The sequence below is a fragment of the Macrobrachium nipponense genome, chromosome 13 (genome assembly GCF_015104395.2).
Source record: "Macrobrachium nipponense isolate FS-2020 chromosome 13, ASM1510439v2, whole genome shotgun sequence".
Lineage (NCBI taxonomy): Eukaryota > Metazoa > Arthropoda > Malacostraca > Decapoda > Palaemonidae > Macrobrachium > Macrobrachium nipponense.
Window position 1 is genome coordinate 39,627,375 of NC_087206.1, and position 27,461 is coordinate 39,654,835.

The 27,461-nt window shown below is 39.1% G+C and overlaps 1 protein-coding gene across 4 annotated transcripts in view; it reads right to left on the reverse strand.

The window, feature by feature from the left end:
• Nucleotides 1-950: 950 nt before the first annotated feature.
• The window catches only part of LOC135225755 (uncharacterized), a 706,758-nt gene continuing 680,247 nt past the window's right edge, over nucleotides 951-27,461 (reverse strand). For all 4 annotated transcript variants that reach the window (XM_064265200.1, XM_064265199.1, XM_064265198.1 and 1 more), the window contains one exon: nucleotides 951-6,341. In XM_064265200.1, the coding sequence (XP_064121270.1) occupies nucleotides 6,114-6,341 (228 nt within the window). In that variant the 3' untranslated portion in view covers nucleotides 951-6,113. The remainder of the gene's footprint in view (nucleotides 6,342-27,461) is intronic.

The window sequence follows — 27,461 nt, forward strand, 5'->3', positions numbered from 1 at the left end:
AATTTTCTTTTGCAGCCGAATTTTAAAGATAATAGCATTCTTACGATGCAGAATGAAAAATTAAGGGCGGACCAGTATACCGTATATTTTTATTCATAAAAGTAATCTTGATACTACGTAACATTGGAGGACGTGGCGGGGTCTTCATGGCTCAGTCGTCAGATTGCATTTTATGTCAGACGAATCAGGATTGCAGTTTTTATTGATGCCATTAGTGATGGGACTTTCTACAGAAACCCAGTTGCGTTAATATAGACAAAAATAGATTTCTCTCGACACCACGAAGCGTAACGTCAATGATAATAATAGTACTTTCTTGATAATCACATATGCCCGACGTTGCCTGCCACAGCTCTGACTGCCCTCTGCCCGGCGTCTGACCCAAGTCACGTTCGCCTGCCTGTGTCTACTGCCTGCCTTAATTGGGCTGTTTGATCTGGTAACACTGTTTCAAAGCGAGAGAATTCCGGGCAAATCAGAGTGCCTGCCGGGCATTTGCCTGTCGTGTGGACGGGGCTTAAGGTAATATACTTTTACCTGTTTTTTTATCACTGTTGAGCTATAGATGTTAGAGTAACTTTGATATATTTGCTTTTTATATATTTGTATTTAAATGCCATATTAGTTCTCAGGTACAGGCATTCCTTGGTTATCGACGGACTCAATTATCGGCGATCGTTTTGTGGTGGTTGTCTGGCAACATAAAATCAGCGTTTTATGGCGCCATAATGGGTTGAGTTCTGGTTATCGGTGCCATGAGGCACCAATAATAGTTATGGCGCCATAACATACCTAACAGAGGCGTCATAAATTGCTTATGGCACCATAAATTGCCGAGTTTCGGTTAATGGCGGTTTTAGCTTATTGGCACACCCCCGGGAACAGAACTCCGCCAATATCTGGTGTCTGCCTCTACGATCAAAGTAAGTTGGAGGAAAATAAAACCCATGTTTAGCAAAACGATAGGATTTACTTTTTAAAATTTCAACATGCCATCAGTGGGACATTTTACAACACAGGTCACAATTCTCTGCGAGAAAATCAGTTTGGCTGGAAAATGCAAAGTTCATATTAAGGGAAGAAGGAAGGGTGAGGACAAGATGACGATGATAACCAACCACAGAGAAAAGGTGAGGAGGTTTGTAATCCAATGCAATGTTGTTCTATTTTTTTCTCTTTTACATATAATTTTCTAATTCTTTAATTCTTTAGTATATACTGTATTTGTCATGATCTGTTTTATAAGATTATTTTTTTGATAACTTGAAAAATGATCAGATTGACAATAGCAACATGTATCATTAAAATAGTATAAGAACACTTCTTGATTTATGAAAAATATCCAAGAGTAAGTCATCAGGTGAAACAAAGACTACCTCACTGACTATTTAATAGCATACACTGATCACACTGAATACAACACACACTAAAAATAGCCACAGATCATTATGCTAAACTATAAGCTCTGGTGCTAGAAGTAACAAAATAATGTACTACTGTTCTGAAGGTCTTTCACATTGTAAAATGTGGAAAATGTAAATAAATATAAATACTCTAATACAGTTTCTGAAACCATAACCAGTGAGTGATTTGTAAAGTTTTTCTTATGTATTTCAAGAAGCATTGGAGAAACAATGGTGGCCTAACACCAGACCTGATATGTTTACCATATTAACCTTATAGCACTAAAATTACAGGACAACCATACCTAATCCCACAAATGGTTGAATACTTTTGTTTGCAGCTAAACAACATAAGCGTGTATTCAAAGCTGTGATTTGTTCTTCCCTAATGTAAGGCATGCCACCACAGTGACCATAACCATAAGCCAAAGCAAGCTAATGGAAGAAGTAAAATAAAATACAAGAAAGCCAAAAATCAAGTGATGATATGTAACAAGGCAAGAAGGTAAAAGTTATAAAGCTTTCTTGATTTAATGCATATGCATCTTATTCATTGGCTCATGTAGCTTGTTTTGATCCATTGTTATTACTTATGTTGACTGCCTAATACTCTTGTAAACAGGTGTGAAATGTTATTTTTCTTTCTATCATAAAAAGGTTATCCATTTCATCAAGAACCTCCACATCTCATCTCTAGTTGATGGCTTCTTACAGTTCATGAAAATTATAGATTACCACAAAATACATTTTGACTCCACTTTCAAACAAAACTTGTCATTGTAGCACAAAATCCTGTCCACATATCTTGAAAAAATATAAGTAAAAAAATGCACAATGTCTTTAGTCAAAAAGGAAGGCTTTCAATAGTTTTTAACAAAATCACCTAGAAACTGCAAATCTTTGCTCTACAACAAATACACAGACATTAGCGAGGTGGATTGTTAAAAATTTCTTTTAGTACAGGTTAAGTGTAACATTAATTTGAAAAATCATGCAATCATCCAATTAAGGGGACAAAGTTTATTGGTCACAAATAACATAATTTTGGAAGGATATCTCCACGGAGGTCATAGCAAGATAGTTGTCATATTCTGGGATGAATACACCATGGTATATATATATATTCATATAGGTTTAAGAGATGAAAAGTTACACAGAGAGAGAGAGAGAGAGAGAGAGAGAGAGAGAAGAAGAGAGAGAGAGAGAGAGAGAGAGAGAGAGAGAGAGAGATAAAAGCTAAGTCAGTGCACATCCTGGTGAGTCAGGAAGCCTTCTGTGCTAGGAACAGTTAGTAAGTAAGTCTACCTGGATTTACTGTCAGGTGTCATAGGAATTTTCTAACACTTTAAACATCAGATGATTAGAGAGATTGTAAATCTACAGACACTAAAGTGCAATTATTTTTATGATATTTACAAGCTGATGCATGGGGCAACACAAGAAAAAATTGTAAGTCAGCCTTGGTATATGAATGTAATCTTGAGATTCGGTGCAAACCCAAAAAATGTCTTGTTTTAAATATAAATAGTATACTAAACTTTAGTCAGTACAGATACTAAATTATGCATTTACTTACTGTAATGACATGGAGCAACTGCTCTTCAGTGTCTGAATATTCACATTTCTTTCATGAGGTGAAACTTGTTCATTTTATGAAGTGAAACTTGTCTTGAGTAGTAGTGTACATAGCTTTATATTAGACAACAATTCAACTTGTACATTGTTATGTACAATAACAATACTATATAATATATACAATCTTTAACCTGCATTATTTAATTTTGTGCCATTTTATCAACACTTGCACTTGTTAATCAACATATAAAGAAGGCAAAGGTTTTAAAATGCTGTTATGCCTTCTAAAAAGAAAAATGCCCTCTAATTTTATGTACACTGTACAGTCAGTATGTGCATGTGGATTGATATAAATTCTCTTGTTTATATTACAATTTCCATAAACATAACTGTGAACTATTTATTATTATAAGTGTTGCCACACAAGTGTAGCATATCACATGACATCAGACTACTTTTTCTATTGAGAAGTAAAGATAATGTACATCCCTTAAAAGGCCAATTAAATTAGAGTAAAGACAATAAAGAAATATTGGTACTCTTATTGTTGATAGAATTACATACATTGATTTGGCCAACATAGTTTGGTCCTTTTTGGTTGCTCAGCGATTGGTCAGATACTAAACATTATACAACAGTCAATAAAATTTCTCCCAGATTAGAGTATATACTTGGTGAATTCCATATTAACAGTGATAGTAGTGCTGACCCTTAATAATCAGTGACATTTGGATTTACTTTTCCTACAACAGTACCACTAACATAAACACTCACCAATTGTGACACTTGCCAATTGTGTTTACAAGACTGTTAACCAAGCATCATAATTTTAATTTGGAACAGATTATTGAAAAAGTCACAATGCAGGAAACCATAACAATAATATTTAAATATAGTATCAGCAGGACTTACTCTTCTCCCAAGCCACTTTTATAGAATTCGTATTACTAGTGTTAGGTGAAGAATTATTGGACAATAACAAAAATTAACATTTTGCAGCATGAACAATTGAATTACAAATTAGAATGGACCATGATTAATGTATGGTACTCATTAAATTTTGTACATTTCATGAAATACCAAGGAACTTTCCCTTTTCCATTTCAAAATAGTTCTTTATTGTAAACCCTCTTTTTGGAGTACTTGCTTTTATGTAGAAGAACTATGGAAAATCTTAAACTTATGGTCTTATTATTGAATTGGGTAATTACTTAAAATGTTTCCCTTTCCACATTATTACATATGACTGTTACATGAATCAGTCATGTATACAGCTACAACATCTTGTGATGCACAACAAGAAATTAAAACTTCATAAAAGTAATTTCTCCAGCTTATACTATTTTGATGTAAAAAATTCAAAACTTTAATTTGTGATACATTGGTCATGAACTGTTTTAAGATAGGGTGAAGATACAGTTCAAGAAAACTGGCCTTTTATAATACAAAGATTATCCTAAGAGAGATGCTGGTAGTAAAGTATGAAGGGGGAAAGCTGTTGAAGAATATAGTATACTATAAAAAAACTTCAGAGATTTTAGAGAGAAAATTGCTTATTTCTGTATGGATTTAAGATAAATCTTTAGAAATTCAGACACCTGTTTGAATCTTAGTTGATTTGACATCCTTAATAATGGGGGCAATGATTATAAAAGTTAAAATACCGAAAAAAAAACTCTTAGCTAACTATGTTTAGTAGACAAAGACATGAACATGCAATGTACTGTACAAATGAGAAAGTTTTGTTCCCTAGACCTTAAAAATTAGGGAACTCATTACTATAAAAAATTTGTTTAACTGCTCTCTATTTAAAATGTGAAACTGAGTTTGGTACTACTGTTTTTAATTTTAAATATATATAAAATAGGATTCACTTCAAGTTGTCATCCTTGCAAGACAATACATGTACCTAACAAAAAGAAAAATTGACAAAAAGTGCTTGGGAAAGAATAGATCCTGTACCAGAAATAAAAACTCCAACTTACACCAAAAAATGACTAAGACATCATAAAAATTCATAACAAGTATTCACTTGTAATGTCAAATATCAACATTAACATGTGAAAATTAGAAAAAAAAAACAGCCTAAGAGAGGTCCTGAGGCTCAAGTTACCAAGGATGTGGCGAGTCCAAAAGTTTTTAAATAAAAAGTACCTGGAGGAGGCCTAATCATCATTCTTCCTGTGCAGTATTCTGTATTATTTTATAGTACAGCACATCTTTTCGTACAGCACAAAGAAAAGTTATGATCAAAACTCCCATTTTTCACCAGTTTGTTTCTGATTAACATGACAGTAATGATGACCAACTTGGGAGGAAAGTACACAACCTTTAAGCTTCTTTCTATATATTTTTTTTATTTTACTTTTAAGTTTGTGATAATAAAAATATATAAAATTCAAATCAGAAAAATCTTCCCATCATAGCTATAAACGTCAACTTTCATTAAGGCAACCGTGATTTTCACTTGAACGCAGCTGAAAAAGAGTTGTGTGGTTCCCCTGTAAGCTGGTGACTGGTGGTTCAAGATTAGTAAGGGGAGTGGGAGGGGGAATTACCAACAACAATAAGACCCACCACGGACAAGAACCTTTAGAGGTCAGAAGACAATGACTCCTCTGACTCTCCCAGGCTTGGGGAATGGTATAGTTAAGGCAGTGAGCATGCCACCAACACTCCTCCCGCATCTAGCACTCCTTTCTGCCAGCCTTTCCTATCAGCAATTCTGCAGATTTGGGCTTTAGAAATAAAAGCCTTTCATAAGATTAAAAATTAAATCTTACAAAATGTTTTGATAATGTCAAGCAAGACACTACCCTTGTGCCAGCTGCGCACCTGTATAAAGGTAATGATATATGTATATATATATACTAGATATATTTTCTTTTGGCGGGATTATATGTTTTGGATCACAGGAATGGGCATCGCAGGGACGCAGCCTGTGAGTTATCACGGTGCAATACAAAAAATGGTATATAAAGGTTGGGTTCATGGAAGCTACTGGCCATGTGAACCACACGCACCACCCACTTTTGGGCAATGGGGCTCTGCACGCAATATACGCATGCACAACTTAGTAACAAAATGCTACCTAGGCAATTCTAGTTAAATTGCAAAATTAGGCAGCCATATGTATCACGATGCCAGAAGTGAATGTTGTGTCGAGATAAGGACCATGAGCGCTATTATAATCACCAAAATTAGAGGTGGACAGTGAATTACACCTGCCCCAGCATTCAGAGGTGGCATATGTACTTGCATTTCAGCCAAGATAAGCACCGAGAGTGCCATATCTTCACGCACCTCCTTCTCATGTGTGTTGATCATCTTACTGACTTCTGCAACAGAATCTTCACACTCCTCCTGTAATATATGGTATCAGACATTATTAATAAAACATTACCATCATCATCAGCACAGAGAAACTTGTGTGAAAAAACATTAATATATGGTATGTGGATCTCTATAACTGTATTATAGTTTTATCTGTGAAAAATGTTAAAAGTATTAATTTTTTTTACCAATATTTACTATATTGTATCTTAATTATTCTTGAAATATTGTATCTTAATTATTCTTGAAAAAAAAATGTTAGTCAGCTTCTTGGAGGAAAGAAACTAAGTCCTAATCTCAATCTACATACTAATTATCTTGACATACCGCAGACCTAACAAAAATGGGACAAACAAAATGGAAAATTTTCATAAAGTAATTTGCATTTTTCTTAATATACAAATGTGAGGTCTTTTCATATGGGCCATTTAACCACAAACAAGGTGGTTACTGGTAGTTGGGTACCAACAGTAGGATAGGAAGCTCAGCCATCCATTTGGTATGCACTCACTGTACCCTTTGGCCCAGGTAGCAGAATGAGGAGTGGCTAGAGCTGGGCATTTATGCAGAAACCTCAGGTTTGAGGAAAAATACAAATTAATTAAAACATTTTTCATTTGTTCCTGTCCGTATACATGTTATGGGAGACGTACTTCTTGGTGGGAGGAGTCTGGGGAAAACTCTGAACTGACTGGTATTTGGCCTCACCTGGGGTCTCCCTTCCTGGTCATGTAAGAGCAAAGGATGGAGACTCATGCCTGGGATCTGTTGAATATGTGTGATGTTCAACTGCCAGAATTTTGGGCCTTTGAGATTAATGGCATGTAGCATCATTGATTAGAAGAAAGGCTGGGATGAACCCATATTGTCGGGGACAATTAAGTTGATGATAACCAATGGTTTTGTTAATTGTTAGTCCTCCTCTTCCCTTGTTAGAGAGAGGATAGGACTTGCACCTATTAATCCAAATTGAGCTAGATTATGGAAAGGATACTCAGTCATCTATGTTAAATGTATTTTTGTTGTCCAAGAGAATGCTCTCTATCTTGTGTTTATGCTTTGTTAAAATGTATGTTGTAGCGTCCAAGAGAATGCTACCGATTGTGCTTACATTATATCAGTACCTATGTTGAAATTTTCTTGAGGTCTACCCTTTTTAAGAAGATATTGTATAAATTGTTCAGAATTTCTTTGTATGACAGTTATAGGGTGTATAATCAAGTAAATTGTGTTTGTGTTGTAAAATAAATATTGGTTTCCCCTTCTTGCAATGATTGCATCCTTTCTCCCCATCCCCCATGCCTTGTCACCCACATCCTGTGCCTTGTCGTATTTGTGCCTTCCTTTTTCGGAGTTTATGGCTAATTTTGATAAAGAGACTGTAATTTGTTGTACCAATTGGTTTGTGTATCCTGTCTACCATTACAGTATTGTGAATTTTTTAATGGAATGCGATACATAAAGAACTGTGGGACGTGCTGTGAGGTTGGAGCTGTTTGAATTTTGATTTTTTGTGGGAGGAATAAAGGAACCATAGAGCAGCTGCAAGTTTTCTTTTTCCGGAGGTTGAGTTATTGAGGAGACTCTCAAAATGCAAAATGGGGGGGGGAGGGGGGGGGTTGCAGGGTTTATGGCCCACAATTATCAATATGGTGCCCAGACCGAGGAGAAGAAAGTGGAGATGAATTTCCTGGTTTTCCAGATGATTTGATCAAGTTAAGAAATCTTAAATTGGCACAATTAAATGCTGAAACATGGCTGCGTTTTGCCACAGAAAATTTAAGTGAAGCTTTACTAACCCTCTTACGCCGAAGCGGTAAAAAAAAATTTGTCTCCCGTGTGCCGGAGGTGTTTCAGAGTGAGCGCGGAAGCGGAAAAAATATTTTTTTCAAAAAATCACAGCGCGCTTAGTTTTGAAGATTAAGAGTTCATTTTTGGCTCCTTTTTTTTGTCATTGGCTGAAGTTTAGTATGCAACCATCAGAAATGAAAAAAATTATCATTATCATATATAAATAATGCGATATATGATAGCGCAAAAACGAAATTTCATATATAATTGTATTCAAAACGCGCTGTGCGCGAAACAGTTAAAGGTAACATGTTACTTTTTTTTCGTTGTAATGTACACTAAATTGCGATCATTTTGGTATATAACACATTGTAAAACGATAAAAGCAACACAGAGAAAATATGATCACAAAATAATGCATGAATTCGTAACGCGCGGACGTAAACAAATATTTTTTTCAAAAATTCACCATAAATCTAAATATTGTCCTAGAGACTTCCAATTTCTTTCAAAATGAAGACAAATGATTGAATATTACTATACTGTAAGAGTATTAGCTTACAATTGCAGTTTTCGACCATATCTGACGAGTTGAAGTTGACCGAATGTCGAATTGTTTTATATATATATTTTTTATATGCAATTATTTCGGAAATTCGAAAAGCTACAACCTTCAAATATTTTTCCTTTTATTCTACATGAAATTGCGCACATTTTCATATATGTAACTCTATGAAATGCCTAATATGAAACGGAGCAAATGTTCCGAGAATGGTACGTACGCATTTCAGAGATTTGTGGCGGAGAATCCGCGCGGAGGAAGGAAAGAGGAATTTTTTTTTTAATTTACCATAAATCTAAATATTTTGCTAGAGACTTCGAATTTGTTTCAAGATGAAGATAAATGACTGAATATTACTAGACTGTAAGAGTTTTAGCTTACAATTGCGTTTTTCGACCATTTCCGTAGAGTCAAAGTTGACCGAACGTGGTTTTTTTTCTATTTATCGTGATTTATATGCAAATATTTCAAAAATGAGAAAAGCTACAACCTTCAATTATTTTTTGTATTTTACATGAAATTGCGCACATTTTCATATATAAAACTTTATGTAACAGCTAATTTAAAATGGTGCAAACATTACCACAATCGCACGTATGATTTTTTCGGAAGAGTTACCGCGCGGACGTAAAGAAAATGTTATTGTTTTCATAAATTCACCATAAATCGAAATATTGTGCTAGAGACTTCCAATTTGTTGCAAAATGAAGGTAAATGCTTGAATATTAATAGAATATAAGCGTTTCAGCTTACAATTGCGTTTTTCGACCATTTCGGTAGGGTCAAAGTTGACCGAAGGTTGAAATTTTGGTAATTATCGTTATTTATATGAAAATATCTCAAAACTGATAAAAGCTACAACCATGGGTTGTTTTTAGTTGTATTGTGCATGAAATTGCGCACATTTCCATATATAAAACTTTATATAACGGCTAATTTTAAAATGGTGCAAACATTACCACAATCGCATGTATGATTTTTTTCGGAAGAGTTACCACGCGGACGTAAGGAAAAAGTTTTTTCATAAATTCACCATAAATCGAAATATTGTGCTAGAGACTTCCAATTAGTTGCAAAATTAAGGTAAATGATTGAATATTACTAAAATATAAGAGTTTTAGCTTACAATTGCGTTTTTCGACCATTTCGGTAGAGTCAAAGTTGACCGAAGGTTGAAATTTTGGCAATTATCGTTATTTATATGAAAATATCTCCAAACTGATAAAAGCTACAATCATGAGTATTTTATTGTTGTATTCTACATAAAAATGCGCACATTTTCATATATAATACTTCATGTAACGGCTAATTTACAATGGTACAAAAATTATGTCAAAGTGACGAAATAATTTCCGAGATGTGTCACAGATACTTTTTAGTGCGGCAAGAAAGAAATTCGCGCTTGCGCGCCTGCGTAACGATTGTAAACAAAACACCTTGATCCGTGAACTCCCAGCATCCCCCAAGGCGTGTGATTCAAAAGTTTTAGGCTGGTAGGCCTATAAGCATTTTTCCGCGAATTTTAAAAAAAACTTTTGTAAGTCGACGTAAAATACATCCAGTCGGCACACGGTAGACAAAAAATGTCGACGTAAAATACGTCCAGTCGGCGTAAGAGGGCTAGGTAAACCAACCTGGCACGAGATGACTACACTAGTGGACAAATTCGACTACACGAAGTTTGAATGGGAAGAAATAAATCAAAAGGTGCAATGCTTGATCAAGAATCCTGAAGGAGTCAAAAGAGGAATCTATGAGGCCAATGGTTTTCTCCAAGAGGTAGGCAAACCCTGTATTGCCACTGCAGAAATCCTAGAAAGGTTAGGCGACAGACTTGTGAAGGCAGTGTAATTTCTGCAAGTGAGCCTAGTAGTGAAGCAATCTGTGTGCAATTGCCTCAACTTGAGATAGCAAAATTTGGCAGGAAAATAACAGGATCCGTTTAAGACTATTGTTGATGACAAGCCTATACCTCTTCTTTCTAAATTCACGTACATACCTCCGCTCTGTATTGGAGGACGAGGCAAAGAAAGTGATAAAGGGCCTAGCCCACACAGCAGCTAATTACAAATTAGCATGTCAGCTGTTGGAAGAGAGGCATGTTGATGACTGGCTTTCTGGGGCGATAGCCCTGCTGAGGCCTGTTTAAGAGTTAAGGAAGCCTACGATGTACTGAAGGAGCCTGGTATGTTCCTGTCAAAGTGTACTTTTAATGGCCCCAGGGTGCCCCAATGGAAGTTTATTGTACCCAATGCACCTTGGTGGGGAGACTGGTGGGAATGCCTCATTAGGTTGGTGAAGGTTGTGTTAAGAAAGACATTGTCTAGGAGTGAATTAGAAACCACTTTCCATGAGGTGGAGGCCTGTATCAATTCTAGACCATTGACATTTTCTAGGTGAAGAACCTGATGTTGCTAATCCCCTTACATCATCTCTTTTTTTTTTATCAGTTGTTCAGCAGGTACTCAGTTGGAACTGGCAGATGACCCTGTTTCAGTTGTAACCTCGAAAGATTTGTGTTAGAAGGTTCTTGCGTCTGAGTCAGTGGGAGATATTCTTGAAAATCTGGCAATCAGAATACCTTAGAAACCTGCCTTGCATGGTAAAGGGGTGCCAAGGCTAATGTGGCCACTTGAGTTATTACTGAGTTGTACCCTGGTCAAGATGGAATGGTGAGAAGTGCCAAGGTTAAAACTAAATGTGGATTTGTAACTAGACCTGTGCAAAACTTATATAATTTAGAAAAATCCGATATTAGTGAGGAAAAGGTTTGTAACTTCACTAATGCAATAAAGGACAATCCAATTGCAGCAGATCCTGTGGATCCAGTTGAATCACCCTCTGAGTCTACAGTAGGTAAAACCTGAAAGGGAAGGTCTATTAAGGTACCTGTTAAACTTGACTTGTAATTTGAGATTATTGAGAAGCAAAGGTTTCTTGTTGATAGGAGTGCTTATACACTCCTATGGTTGGGAGGATGTTAAATACATGTTTGTTTTACAAGAGAATACTCTCGATCTTGTGTTTACGTTTTGTTAAAATGTATGTTGTGGTGTCCAAGAGAATGCTCCGATTTGGTTACATAATATCAATACATTGAAATTGTCATGAGGTCTACCCTTTTTAAGAAGGTATTGAATAATTGTTAAGCATTTCTTATATGACAGTTATAACTGAGTGTATAATCAGGTAAATTGTGTTTGTGTTGTAAAACAAATATTGGTTCCCGTGTTGCGATGGTCGCATACTTTTTCCCCATCCCCTGTGCCTTGTTATATTTGTGCCCTGCTTTTTTGGAGTTTATTGCTAACTTTGATAGTGAGACTGTAATTTGTTGTACCAATAACTGGTTGGTGTATCTTGCCTGTACGATTATTGTGAATTTTTTAATGAATTGAGATACATAAAAAAGAACTATGGGACCTGCTGCTAGCTCCTGGAGCTGTTTGAATTTTGAATTTTTTGGGAGAGGAATAAAGGAATCATAGAGCAGCCACAAGTTTCCTTCCTCCAGAGATTTTTTGAGTTATTGAGGAGCTTATATCTCAAAACGAGGGGCTTTACGGCCCACAATTATCAACAATCTACACCTGCATGCACGCCTGTCCAGCACATGATGGCTTGCTAACCGTCCCTCTGCCCACTGGGAGAGGAAGAGTATAAAAGAGAAAGGTAGGAGGCCATTCCCACACACACCTCTTTAGCAGCCATACACCTTAGGGAGAGATATCGCCTGTCCCCAATGGCACCTAGGTAAACGACATGACTGCTGAGCAGCCACCACAGAACCCAAGGAAAGTCCAAGGATCTATGGGCAACGTCCTGAATAGTAAAAGGAGACGACCAGAATGTGGTCTGTTGTGACTACATTCCCGTAGTTAATACATGTCAGACAGGATCTTCCGAATGTGAGGGGCAGACCAATACCCCTGACCTTTTGAAATCTCGCCCAGAACATACTGTTGTCCATTACGTCACTGTGGAGTATGCTCGTTTGATCATCACACAAAGCTGAAAGATATGTTGCTCTTGGATACTGCTCTTGGCCAAGCTGGAACTAATGAGTTGTCAGCACTTAGACTTGAAGGTCAAATCCTTAGGTGGTAAAGCAGATAGCCTGTGATCACTCGGTAGTCACCAGGGTCCCAGTTCAGATTCAGAATGATCATACCCTGTTGATCACCCAGCAAATCAGACAGTGGCGGGAAGGACGTAAATCTAAGACTTATATCATGGATTCAAAATATGTTGCACAGATGCAAACAGCATCTGGTGTTCCTAGTTGGTCACCCGTTCAAGTACTGGCCAGATCCAATGCTGCTTAACTTTGCTAATTGGACGAGAAGCTATGCTTCCAACGTGGTAGGGCTGTTGGTAGTTTATGCCCACAGTCCAGAACGACAGAGCTGAACATTAACAGCTTTGGTGTGTTGGGATTGAAAGTCTCACTCGGCTATCTTCCAAGGCCGAACAATCTAATGGAATGTTGAGTTGTCAAGATCAACTGTCCCTAACACCGACCTTAGTGACTGAACTTATCTATCATTACGTCCATCTTGCTTGGAATATGTCTGGTTGACCACTGTACTGAATGTGCCACTGCCCACCTGTGCTCCTGCACTATCAATCTGAGGAGATGAAAGGACACTAGCCCCTTTTCTTGTTGACTAAAGAACTATTGTGATCCCAATGGTTATTAACACCACAGAGTGCCTATCCTCGGATCCTGAGGCTTTTGAAGAGGTGAAAAGTTCCAGGATATTGAATTGCAGGTTAGGTACCCAACCTACGAGTGGGTGACTGCCGTTCTGGTCGATGCCTTGAGGCACAAAGTATTTCCTGAGGGGAAGCCTGTAGCAAAACTCCGGAGGAGATACATGTCGTCTACCCATTAGGTTAAGTCCTGTCTATCTTTCTCTAAGAGAGGAAGGGAAGGAATGGGGAGTCCCTTGTTGAAAACCAGGACCACCCTTCAATCTGCATTGAAGGGAGTGAAGAAGCCACACATGAAGAACTGGCCTTCTTGATGACAGCATGCAACCAAGAATGGCTTGCAACTGCCGAGCTGGTCGACCATGTTGAGACAAGGACAACTTCACTGATGTATCTGTTAGCCTTGCAAATACTTATTCTTTGCTTGGGTGACAGTTTGGACTAATCAAGTCCATGCAATTCTCAGGCTGTGACTAAATCCAAGAAGTTGGTCCTGTTCTAGAAAAACTGTGCATGAGAACTCACCAGGACCAATCGATCATTGATGTATCAGGAGACATACCAGAGTCAAAACCAAGGTGAGAAGTCATGTGAATACTTTGGAAGAAGTTGGAAGCTCACAACAGGGATATGCATGGAGCTGTCTGCTCAGAGGGGGTATGAAGTCTCCCTGGGAAACGAAGTGGAGAGACTTGCAGTAGGATTGACAGGTGAGTACAGGCAGTCCCTGGTAATCGGTGGGGGTTCCATTCTTGGAGGGGTGCTGATAAACAAAAACCGCCATTAACCGAAACTACAATTCATGGCGTTTATGGCATGGAGTTTTGGTTAATGGCACCTCTGTTAGGTATGTTATGCCCCCTTAACTCTTATTATTGGCACCTTATGGCACCGATAATCGAAACTGCCCATTATGGCGCCATAAATCACAGATTTTATGGCACTAGACAAGCGCCATAAAACTGGATTGCCATTAACCGAGTCTGCTGATAATTGGGAACTGCCTGTGTTGGAAATACTCGTCCTTCAAACCCAACAAAGGAATTTAGTCGGACTCCCTGATGGGTGGTAGTACAGAGTGAGTTTTCTTGACCCTCCCGAACTTAAGTGAGGTTAAGTTCCAGACCCCCTCACACAAGGGGAAGTTTTGTGTAAGTTTGGCACGGTCTCTGAAAATGCCAATAAATGCTTGATTCTAGAGTTTGAACACTAAATATGGCCATAATCATGCTCCGTAAGTATTAGGCTAACTTTTAAATGATATTAAAGTTACTGTAATTTCATTTATAAAAGAAGTTTTCTTTGGGTCACTAGGTAAACTTCAAAAGCCAGTCATAATGAAGGTACACAGTTCAATAAGATAAAGAAAACATGTATGTACATGTAATATTTGCTGAGGGTGAAGGTAAAATTCAGTCAATTTAAAATCATGTACTAGTGTGAGGGCTAACTAAGAGAGAGAGAGAGAGAGAGAGAGAGAGAGAGAGAGAGAGAGAGAGAGAGAGAGAGAGAATGTTCATTATGTGAGGTAAAACTCTTTAGGAGTATCATCTTTAAAAAGTATGAATGGGATCGCATCTTCTGAAAGTACATTAACTGTATGTGCTATAATCATGTAACATAGTACATATGTAAGTGATTACATAATAAAAATATGGAATTTTATTCCATATATATAAAAGACTAAAACTAAAGAGGTCAACCAGATTGCTTGCAGGAATGTGATCAGACCAGAGACGCTAAGATGACGTATACACTAAGGTAAGCTAAAGTGACGTGCCGTCACCTGTGGTCATTCATTTGTTTTGAAACATTAGTCCAAGCTCCCTGCTTCAGACAACTACCGCAACCTATAATTCAAACGGCCTACGTGATTTCTAATGTCTCATTTTGTATGTATGTTCATATGTTCGAGCTACTGTCTGCTTCCTTTATGACTTGTAACCGAGATGGTAGAACAGAACAGAACAGAATTAGCCATCATCATTGGCAGAAGCGATCAAGCCATCGTCATTAGAAGACCTGTACAAATTTCCTCTGAACTTCATCATGTAATCTCAGAGAATATAAGTATTTTTTTATACTTCGTGTTTTCTACTAGAACCTCACATCATTGCCGAATCATCATGAGTTTAACACATCGTCGTCATAACCAAAGAAGATAATACCGACTTTGTAAGTGATCTACAAACCCCAAGACACTCCAATGAGTATGGAAGTGCATAACCAACCGACTTAGCGTATGATTATCGCAAGTCTAACATTACCTCATAGGGCGCCTTATTATACTAGGCAACAGCCCTAATACATACAGATTGTACCAAAACTTTTCTCCAAGGGTAAGAAAATAATTTTCACAGAAGGACAACTCTGTTATGTGTCTGATAAAGTTTTACTAGTAGATCATGGAGGTCTTATATAGTAACAAACACTGAATTATGTACTGCCTTTGTATATATTTTCAAAAATATAAATAGCATACACAAAATTTTCATACAGATTTTACGCTTAAAAGCATGAAAACTTATACTAATTGTAGTACGTATACTAGTCCGTACTTCAGAAATTAAACAAAGTTTGTGAAGGGATATCATCTTTGAAAAGTGCAGTAACTTTGTGAATGGGTATGGCATCTTGTAAAAGTACGTATATGCACTAACTGAGAGGCGCTGTAATAACTTTTGTATCATATTAATGCATGTACAAAAATAAAAAAAAACTTTTATAATTAAAGATTTTATAAAGAAAAACTTTAAAAACTTAAAAACTTACATAATAAATTAAGTATAAACACTTTTGCAGGGTTTTGCAGTGTTTCTGGAGGATTTGCAAATGTTCGCACTATTGTGAAGAACTCGTGTATGATAATTAGTTAGGTCCCAATGAAAAGTTTGTGCTATTGTAAATTCGCGCAAATCGAATCGAGTAAGTTTGGGGTATTACTGTACTCTCTTCGAGAGAGGGACAGCTGAAGAAATCTGGAATGAGACTAGCAATTTCGACAAGGAATTAATTCCTTAGCAGAAGCTATTTAGGAATAGATATCTACCAACAGGGACTGAAGTGAAAAGTCTGTGTTGGTGTTGCAGTTGGCCTATCTTGTGGTTGTAGCATCTGGTGAAACATAGGCACATGCAAAAGTTGTTGCAGTTGGATTTGCTTCTGAGGATTAGAGAGGCTAAGGCTGGTAGGCACGATATCAGTGTTTACAGTGTAAGAGAATTTCCCAGGATAGAGTTAAGTTACACAGACAAGATAATTTGTTCCAAATTAATTGCTGTTGATTTGAGCATGACCAATCTACTGTAATTTGGGCTCTGTTTGCTGTGGTTCTGTACATCTTTCCTTGATTTGTTGATTTTTTTGTGGTTTTTAGCCCAATGTGTTTTGTTAGAGTAGTGAAATGAAGAGTGACTTAAATATCTATTCCAGTTGTGCAATCCGCAACCAACAGGCACTTAAACTTGCACATATGTGCTCATTTCATTTTGCGTGTTTCTATCACTGCATAATCGCCTGCCTGTTATTACACTGAATGTCCATTTAATTATTTAACTATGTTCTTATTGAACAAAACCTGTGCTTTTAGCCAACTTGCATATTAATCCTCTTACGCCGAAGCGGTATAATAAAAATTGTCTCCCATATGCCGGGCCGGTCTGGGAGTGAGCACGAAAGCGGAAAAAATAATTTTTTCATAAAATCACAGCACGCTTAGTTTTCAAGATTAAGAGATTAAGAGTTCATTTTTGGCTCCTTTTTTTGTCATTGCCGGAAGTTTAGTATGCAACCATCAGAAATGAAAAAAAAAATCATTATCATATATAAATAATGCGATATATGATAGCGCAAAAAAAATTTCATATATAATTGTATTCAAATCGCGCTGTGCGGAAAACGGTTAAAGCTAACGAGTTACTTTTTTTTTCGTTGTATTGTACACTAAATTGCGATCATTTTGATATATAACACATTGTAAAACGATCAAAGCAACAGAAAAAATATTATCACAAAATGATGCATGAATTTGTAACGCACGGACATAAATTTTTTTTTTTTCAAAAATTCACTGTAAATCTAAATATTGTTCTAGAGACTTCCAATTTGTTTCAAAATAAAGACAAATGATTGAATATTACGGTACTGTAAGAGTTTTAGCTTAGAATTGCAGTTTTTGACCATTTCGGACGAGTTAAAGTTGACCGAATGTCGAAATTTTTATATATATTTTTTTATATGCAAATACTTCAAAAATGAGAAAAGTTATAACCTTCAAATATTTTTTGTTGTATTCTGCATGAAACTGCGCACATTTTCATATATGAAACTCTATAAAACGCCTAATATGAAAAGGAGCAAATATTAGGAGAATGCGACTTATGCATTTCGGAGATTTGCGGCCGCGAATTGGCAAGCGGAGGGAAGGAAAAGGTTTTTTTCAAAAATTCACCATAAATCTAAATATTGTTCTAGAGGCTTCAAATTTGTTTTAAAGTGAAGATAAAGGACTGAATATTACTAGACTGGAAGAGTTTTAGCTTACAATTGCGTTTTTTGACCATTTCGGTTGAGTCAAAGTTGACCAAACGTAGTTTTTTCCTATTTATCGTGGTTTATATGCAAATATTTTAAAAATGAGAAAAGCTACAACATTCAAATATTTTTAGTTGTATTTTGCATGAAACTGCGCACATTTTCATATATGAAACTCTTTAAAACGCCTAATATGAAAAGGAGCAAATATTAGGAGAATGCGACGTACGCATTTCGTAGATTTGCGGCCGCGAATCGGGGCGCGGAGGGAAGGAAAAAGTTTTTTTCAAAAATTCACCATAAATCTAAATATTGTGCTAGAGACTTCCAATTTGTCTCAAAATAAAGATGAATGACTGAATATTACTAGACTGTAAGAGTTTTAGCTTACAATTACGTTTTTTGACCATTTCGGTAGTCAAAGTTGACCAAACATGGTTTTTTTTCTATTTATCGTGATTTATATGCAAATATTTCGAAAATGAGAAAAGCTACAACCTTCAAATATTTTTGGTTGTATTCTGCATGAAATTGCGCACATTTTTATATGTGAAACTCTATAAAACGCCTAATATGAAAAGGAGCAAATATTAGGAGAATGTGATGTACGCTTTTCGGAGATTTGCGGCTGAGAATCGGCGCGCGGAGGAAAGGAAAAAGTTTTTTTCAAAAATTCACCATAAATCTAAATATTGTTCTAGAGACTTCAAATTTATTTTAAAGTGAAGATAAATTACTGAATAATACTAGACTGTAAGAGTTTTAGCTTACAATTGCGTTTTTTGACCATTTCGGTTGAGTCAAAGTTGACCAAATGTAGTTTTTTTCCTATTTATCGGATTTATATGCAAATATTTCGAAAATGAGAAAAGCTACAACCTTCAAATATTTTTGGTTGTATTCTGCATGAAATTGCGCATATTTCCATATATGAAACTATAAAACTCCTAATATGAAAAGGAGCAAATATTAGGAGAATGCGATGTACGTATTTCGGAGATTTGCGGCCAAGAATCGGCGCGCGGATGGAAGGAAAAAGTTTTTTTCAAAAATTCACCATAAATCTAAATATTGTTCTAGAGACTTCGAATTTGTTTTAAAGTGAAGATAAATGACTGAATATTACTAGACCGTTCTGATTTTGCTTACCCAAAAATACCAATATATATAAAAAATTATTATATATATATATATATATATATATATATATATATATATATATATATATATGTATATATTTATATATATATATATATATATATATATATATATATATATTTATTTATTTATTTATTTATTTATTACATTTTTTGCTTCTGGTTCGAATACATAAATAAAAGGAATGCAGGTGACACTTATCTTTTTGCATACAATGAAATCATATAATATCATGCATAGATACATACGGATATATAAAAACTTGTAATAAATATAAAAATAAATATACAGTAATACTTTGGGTTACGAACCGATTAGTATACGAATTTTTTAACTTACGAAGTGACGCCCTTATTCTGGAATACGAATTTCACTTGGAATACGAATGCGCGAATTTCCATCATGGGAGGCCGCCTGCATTGTTTACATCGGACGAGCGTGGGATCTGCGAACGCATTTTTTTTGGCCAAAACTTAACGAGGGTCACGTAACTTCCTCCCATGCATCCCTTGACCCTTTTTAAACCATAACTCTTTCACTATCTCGCTGGCGATAAGATTGAACGCATCTGTCTGTGATACGCTCTCAAATTTGCTTAGTGATTTGCGCACGTGTTGTGTTTCCGTGATAGTGCTTCTACGTTACTATTACCCAAATACTAAAGACAATGGCTCCCAGGATGACGAAGGCAAGCAGCAAGAAGGAAAGCATGAGAAAGAAGGAGATGATTACGGTCGAAATGAAGAAGGAAATTATCCAAATGCATGATAAAGGCGAGCGCGTGAAAAACATTGCAGCATTCTTCAAGCGGTCGCAATCAACGATCTGCCTTATTTTGAAGAAAAAGGAAGAAATTAAAGCCAGTAAAGCATCAAAAGGTGTCACAGTATTGACGAAACAACGGCCTTATATTCTCGACGATGTAGAAAATTTGCTCATGGTTTGGATAAACGAGAAGCAGCTGGCAGGAGATTCCATAAGTGAGAGCATCATTTGCGAAAAGGCTCGTAAGATCTACGAAGATTTGAGTAAAAATGAGCCAGGCACATCAGCGGACAGTGAAAAAGACACTTTTAAGGCGAGCCGTGGCTGGTTCGAGAATTTTAAGAGAAGGACTGGCATCCACAGTGTTGTTCGCCATGGTGAGGCTGCGAGCTCAGATACGAAGGCAGCAGAGGCTTACGTAAAAGAGTTTAAAAGGCTCGTGGATTCCGAGAAATACCTCCCCCAACAAGTCTTCAATTGCGACGAGACGGGGTTATTCTGGAAGAAGATGCCCAGGAGGACGTTCATTACGGCAGAAGAGAAGGCACTTCCCGGTCACAAGCCCATGAAAGACCGTCTAACCCTACTGTTTTGTGCCAATGCAAGCGGGGATTGCAAGATTAAGCCTCTCCTCGTGTATCACTCGGAGAATCCACGAGCCTTTAAGAAAAACAACGTGCAGAAGAAGCTGTTGCAAGTTATGTGGCGGTCTAATACCAAGGCTTGGGTGACAAGGATCTTGTTCGTCGAGTGGATGAACGAGGTTTTTGGTCCCGAGGTGAAGTACCACCTCCGGGAGAAGGACCTCCCATTCAAAGCCTTACTTGTGATGGACAATGCTCCTGCCCATCCTCCATCCGTTGAAGAGGACTTACTGGACGAATTCAAGTTTATTAAAGTCAAGTTCTTGCCCCCCAACACCACTCCAATACTCCAGCCCATGGACCAGCAAGTTATCGCCAATTTCAAGAAATTGTACACGAAGGCTATGTTCCAGTGCTGCTTCGAGGTAACGGAAGGCACCAACCTTACCCTCAGAGAGTTTTGGAAGGATCACTACTCTATTTACAACTGCCTCAATCTGATTGATAAAGCCTGGCAGGGAATCACCAGGAGAACCCTCAATTCTGCATGGAAGAAACTGTGGCCCGACTGCGTTGCTGAACGAGACTTTGAGGGGTTCGAACCCGTCGAGGAGGGGGGCAGTTGAAGAGGAGATTGTATCATTGGGCAAGTCCATGGGGCTGGAGGTTGACACGGACGACATCGAGGACCTCCTGACTGAGCATGGGCAGCAGCTGACGACCGACGAGCTGTTGGAGCTACACAAGGAGCAACAAAGACAGGTAACGGAGGAGATCTCATCTGAGGAGGAGGGAGAAGACGCTGCACAGTCGCTTCCTTCGAGCGAGATCAAGGATTTTTTGAAACACTGGGAAATTGTGAAAAGTTTTATCGAGAAAAATCACCCGAATAAGGCTGCGTCAGGGCGTGCAACAAATTTGTTTATCGATAATGGGGTGGGTCATTTCTATAAAATTTTAAAGAACAGGCAAAAGCAAGCCTCCATAGAAAAATATTTTTTCAAAATTGTGAAAGACGACACAGTGTTGCGTAAGCGTAAAATTAGTGATGGTAGTGAACGCTGCTCTCGAGAGAAAGAACCAGAAAGTCTTCCAGAAGTGTTCACGGAGGGAGATTTCCCCCCCAAGCCCTAACCCTCTCCTCCTCCCCCTTCCCCTCCTCCCGTCTCCGTCAAGCCAGCAGCCACACTCGCCAAAGGTAAAGTTCAGGTTTTACTGTGCATGCATGTATATTAAATCTAGTGTTTATATTTAATTTCATTCTTCAATTTGATATTTTTTAATGTATATATTTAATTTCATTCTTCAATTTGATAATTTTATGTAATTCCTACACGAATTTTCAACCTTAGTGAACAAAAATAAATGGAAAAATATGAATTGAAATGGTCATTCATGGTTGGGTGGAATGCATTATTTGCTTTTTATAACATTCTTATGGGAAAATCCATTCAGGTTACGAATTTTTTAGGTTACGAAGTAGGTTCTGGAACGGATTAAACTCGTAACCTAAGTTATTACTGTAAAATAAATGCAGAATACTCACTCGTAATCCTGACTCTTCATTCTATTCTTGTTTTCTCCCTCCTCCATTGAAAAGTCTTGAATTTTTTTCCTCTCGACATGATGAGGTACAGGTGGAGGAGGGAAACGCGCCCTTACTGCCGAAGGGACGCGCAGTCCCGTGTGCCCTCCGCTGTCTGTCGCTGAAGGGCACTCCAATAAAAGACCGCACTGTGGTATTTCCGGTCACACTCCCCGAACCTGCATAGAGCTATTTTGCAGGTGCGACAGAAGAACCGGGTGTCTCTCCTTCTGCCATTCATATGGCACATCCGGCACCGTTTCTACCTGCGCCCTTCTAGGAGCTCCAGTGTGTGATCCCCTGGCTGCAGCCAACACACATGGTCCACTACCCGACGAGAAGTGGTGCGGGCGGGGCCGGCAGCAGGGCCGTCGGCAGCAGCGGCAGAAGCGGGATGACTGAAGTTGGCCCTCCTAATGTCTGCCCTTACCTCTGGGGCAGATCTGCAGCTCAGGGCAGGGGGGCAGACATGGAAGGCCACTCATCCGGATTAAAGTGGATGAGGGCATCCCCAGCTGCCTCGAGGAACTGTAAGTGGGTCATCCTCCGGAGACCACGACCGTAGTACCCACAGTAGAGTATGTAGGCATTTTGGAGGGCCAACTGAAGAATGTACTTGAGGAGCTTCTGGGTCCTCCACCTGGTTCTCCTGGCAAAGGGATAATACTGGATGAGTTGATCAACTCCTCCCATGTGCCTATTGTAGTGCCCAATGACGGTAGGGCGCTCGGCACGAAACTCCTCATACACAACTCGGCCCTGTCTACGTGTCTTCTTCCGCTGTACGACCTCCTCTTGGATGGGTTCATGGCTCGTCGTAATCATGGGGACGAGTCGGACACCCTTCCAACAGATGACGAAGACAGCTCCCTTCCGCCGCCACTGTGTCTCTCCTCTTGCCAGATGTTGCTGATGGCTAGCGAACCTTTTGATGACATTCGGGGCCCCATGCACCAACCGAAGGGTACCACTGACGTGAACACCTGCTTCATACAGTTCCTGGGCCAGGGATACCGAGTTATAATAATTATCTATAAACAGGTGGTATCCCTGGTTACGGAAACGATCCACAAGCCTGAAAACAGTTTCACGCATCGTGGAGAAGACCCCGGAAAACACTACGAAGTCCACGACGTATCCAGTGTTGGACTCGGTAATAAAAAAAATTTTCACTCCATATTTCTTCGGCTTCTTGGGGGTATACAATTTAATGCTTAGACGTCCTTTGTAAAGCATCATCCCCTCATCCAAAGAAAGGTTCTTTCCAGGAACCTCAAGATTTTTACAACGTTCATGAATGTATTCCAACACTGGGCGCACTAAGATGGGGCGATCGGAGTTATTCCGGGGTATGGCACTTCGATTAAAGGCGTTGAAATATCTGTCCAACGCCAGGAAAGTATCACGGGACATGACGCTGGGCACATTGGGCGTACCTAAAAAAAAAATTACGCCTCCAATATTGCCTGACGTCGGCAGCAGGCATCAATCCAAAAAAAATGTGGAGCCCCACAAAATGTGCCATGTCAGTGAGGTTGCAGTCCCGCCAGCGATACGATATTGTCGTAATCACGGCAGTACCGAGCGTAGTCCTCCGTCTCTGCTACCAGGTACTCCAGCAATTCCCGGGTAAGGAACAGCTGGATGAACCCCAGAGCAGTGAGAGGAACAGGTACGGTGAGCCCAGGTGTTGCCGTGAATGGGTGCATGTTAGGTGGGGTGGGGTCCTCCATCCACCCCTTGTCGCTCTTGGACGACCGACCTTCACCTTGGCTGGCGCGACGATCCGACCTTCTACGTGCCCGTGCGTGCGCACGAGCGCTGGCACGATTTCGCAAACGAAACCCCCCTAATGACCCATCTCCCTCACTTAGGCCTTCGCTTTCTGTATCGTCATCTGCGATAAAACTAGACCCTATATCCTCATCCTCCCCCTCCTAAGATTCCCACTCATAGGCACTAAAACCACTAAATTCGAGCTCACTTTCGGGATGTGAGCCTTGAACGGACATTGGGGGCAAATATTCATCGTCACTGACATCGGGAGTGATGTCCTCATCACTAGATGACCAACCGCCATCAAAATGACTTGCGACATACTCCTGATCGAGCTCCGATAAGTACTCGTCTATGTCCCTTGGTTGGAGGCCTCCCAAATTCCTACGAATGCCCCTAAGGACGCCCCAATGCTTCCTAGGTGTTACTAAAGGCACATGAGACACACGTTGTGATCCTAAACCACTTTCATCCACACGTGGCCGCACAGAACAGCATTGAGGCGCGAGGTCATCCTGGGTGCTTGGTCCTTCGCCAGCATCCAAGTCCAAAATACGCCTCACACGATCCCTTCCGACGGGTAAAACGGGCCTTTCGCGTTCCATACGTCGTTGAGACATCTCTATGAACATCCTGTAGCAACACATATATTCAAAGTCTCGCACAAGTTCTGCAAAACACGATTGCGGCAAAAGATCGCTTGGACGACGCGTCACTGATGCTTGCTGATGTGAGGAGGAGGGATTTTGCGCATGCGCACTTGGGACACGCTTCTAAACAAAACAACAGCATGATCTGTGAACTCCCAGCATCCCCCAAGGCGCGTGATTCAAAAGTTTTCGGCTGGTAGGCCTATAAGTATTTTTCCACAAATTAAAAAAAAAAACTTTTTTTATGTCTATGTATAATACGTCCAATCGGCACCCAGGAGACATTTTATCTCGACGTTTAATACGTCCAATCGGTGTAAGAGGGTTAAGCATTTCCTGTCCTTCTTTGCACAGCCTACGTAAATGCTGTTGTGCACTGCGTGCCATTTAATTTTATTTGTTCTTCATAACAGCCAATTGTTCCTTGGAACCAATTACACCACTGCATTTTGGCTTCCCTTTTACTAGCCTGGTGCAAGTTAAAACCTTCTCGGTTTACAATATGACTGAATGAGAAGGCCATGATCCTAGCAAAACACATGACTGGAAAAGGACAGGATGCCCTAAATTCCTTGGAAAATGGTGACAAGGGAGGCAGTAAAGAAGGCCATAACAACCACCTATGTGATTACACCAGAACGTTGGAGTCAAAGATGGCGAGGTTTTTCTAAGGAGGTAAGTGAAACCTAGTTTGACCGGCCCTATAGAAAGAACAAAACCTTACGGCAGTGGGTCAACACCTTGGAGTGCAAGGAGTTTGATGTCTTACTGTAAAAAGATCTCATATGAGACAGAGGCAGTACATTCCACCTCGAAGTCAACATTATGTACTGAATCTATGGGCTATAGAAGTATTGTCACCTCTTTCCTGCTGGATTCTTTCCAAATCAGTGGCACTTAATATTGCTTCTCTACAGGATCAATCCGTCCACACCCCGAACCTGTTATTACTACTCCTGAGAAACTATCCATCCATTAAGGGTTAAGAGCCGTACCTTCCATCCTCCAGTAACTCCCACAGCGCACATTTCTTTCTGGCCCAGAAATTGACCTTCTTCATTGCTGCCTGTGTGTACTTATAGTCAAAAAATAGGTAATTTAGAGGTCCAGTGCAAAGTTAAAGGGGAAGCCATGTCAAAGCCCCCTCTAATCAGAACTCTCAGTCTACCCATACTGTAACTGCGTCTTGTAGAAATTATAACCAGATTTACTGCTATATTTGTAAGAAATACGGGCATTCCACGAAGTTCTGGGATTGTCCTGGAAAGGGTGAGGTAGGAAAGGTTATCGATTCCCTTTCAAGTGATCCCAATCCAGGCCCCACCTCATCTATCGGCCTGGCCTCGCTACCACTGCTTGGGTGAGAGGCGGCCTGAAGTTTCTTAGGGACTTTTCCAGATTTTGCTGACTGCAGCGGAAGCTCATCCTTTCGTGTGGCCTCGCAACCCATGCCCGAGTTGGTCCTTGTAACCTGTAAAACTCTCGTGCCTACAGCACCTCTTCTTCACTACCATTCCCAGAAGCTTGCTACCTGCAGAACTAGTTGGCACCATCACTGTCCAGGTTGTTGCAACAACCAAGACAGTAGCCAACTTGGTGCCTGTTTCGCTAGTTAACATAACACCTGTGTATAGTTACTCCAGGTCTTGGTCCCAAGGGTAGTAGTTGTATTGTAGGCCCAAACCTGGCCCAAAGGTCTTGACAGCCTCCTCTGGAGTCGCGTGCCCAGACTACAGCTAGGAAACCTCAGCCTGTACATTGTTAGAAACCAAGGAGAAAAAGGAGTAGGGAGTGTAGAAGGTCCATGTAGTTAACAGAGCCACTGAGCTCTCATGGCAATCATGTCCTTTATATATAACAGTGCCTTCTCTTAATTAGAGCAATTTTGGCACCTTACCCAGAGAAGGATGCCTAGATTGTCTCCTAGCCTGTAGCCTAACCAAGACTTGTGTTTTATGAAATATGTGATTTTTTGCAACTTGTAATTAGCAAAGTCTGTTCTCTAGCACACAGTTGAGGACACAGGACCTTTGTGTTTATGTTGCATTAAAAGTTAATTGCAACTCATTTTGGGTTTAAAGCATTTTAGTTTATTAGCTTCACCTGCTTAATTGGCTTATTTGATGCAATTGCTCTTACTACTGCATGTGGTATTAGAAGCAGCCATTTATTAATGTAAAACTATATTGAAATACTAACTTCACTAGCAGACTGAACATCCCATCAGGTACAGAATCTCTCCTTAAAGGGGGAGCTGTTATAGAAATCAGGCCGTGTGCCATTTTAGATAAAACCCCTTTTGATAAAATAAAGAGAAGTACGTACAGTAAAAGATGGTGTGTAAGGGTAGTTTTCCAGCTGAAGTGGACAGGGAATGCTTTTTTTTCCCCATGTTGAATTCTTCCCATTATCTGCCAACCAGAATAAACTGGCCCAGCAACCCAGTTCACATGATCTGAGAGAGGTTGGACAATGCCCCAAGAAGGGAAAAGCAGGAACTTTGGCAGAGAGCTAACGAGACAGCGTTTCCTTAGAGTCACGAAAGCTCCTAGCCTAAGATGATACCATGCCACTAACTACTACTACAGTGAAAGCATCCATACGAATTGGCTAACTGGAATTCATCTTTGCTTTCTGGCTACAAGAACATATCATAAGTCAAGCAGGTACATGTCTGATAGGGGGGAATTTTGCCCATTCTATTGTCTGTATGTAATTCTCTTGCATTCCTATCTCGAAGTTTTCTTTTCTTGTGTATCTCTTGCATCTGGCATTTCAGTGATTTAACATCGCTTTGGTTGCTAAGTTACATTTGTTGTATTCAATAAGTGAAATGAAGTGCCTCAGCCATAGACTTTGTCCATTTTGTTTGATAGGCCTGCATGTTAATTTTAATAATCAGCAGGGCCTATCTCTGCATTTCAGGAAATGCTGTTGCGTGTGCTTGAAATCTGCACTTGTAATCTCGTTTCCAGTTTGCCACCACGCTACATTCAGCTCCGTTGCCAACTTCAGAATTAATTGTACTTATTT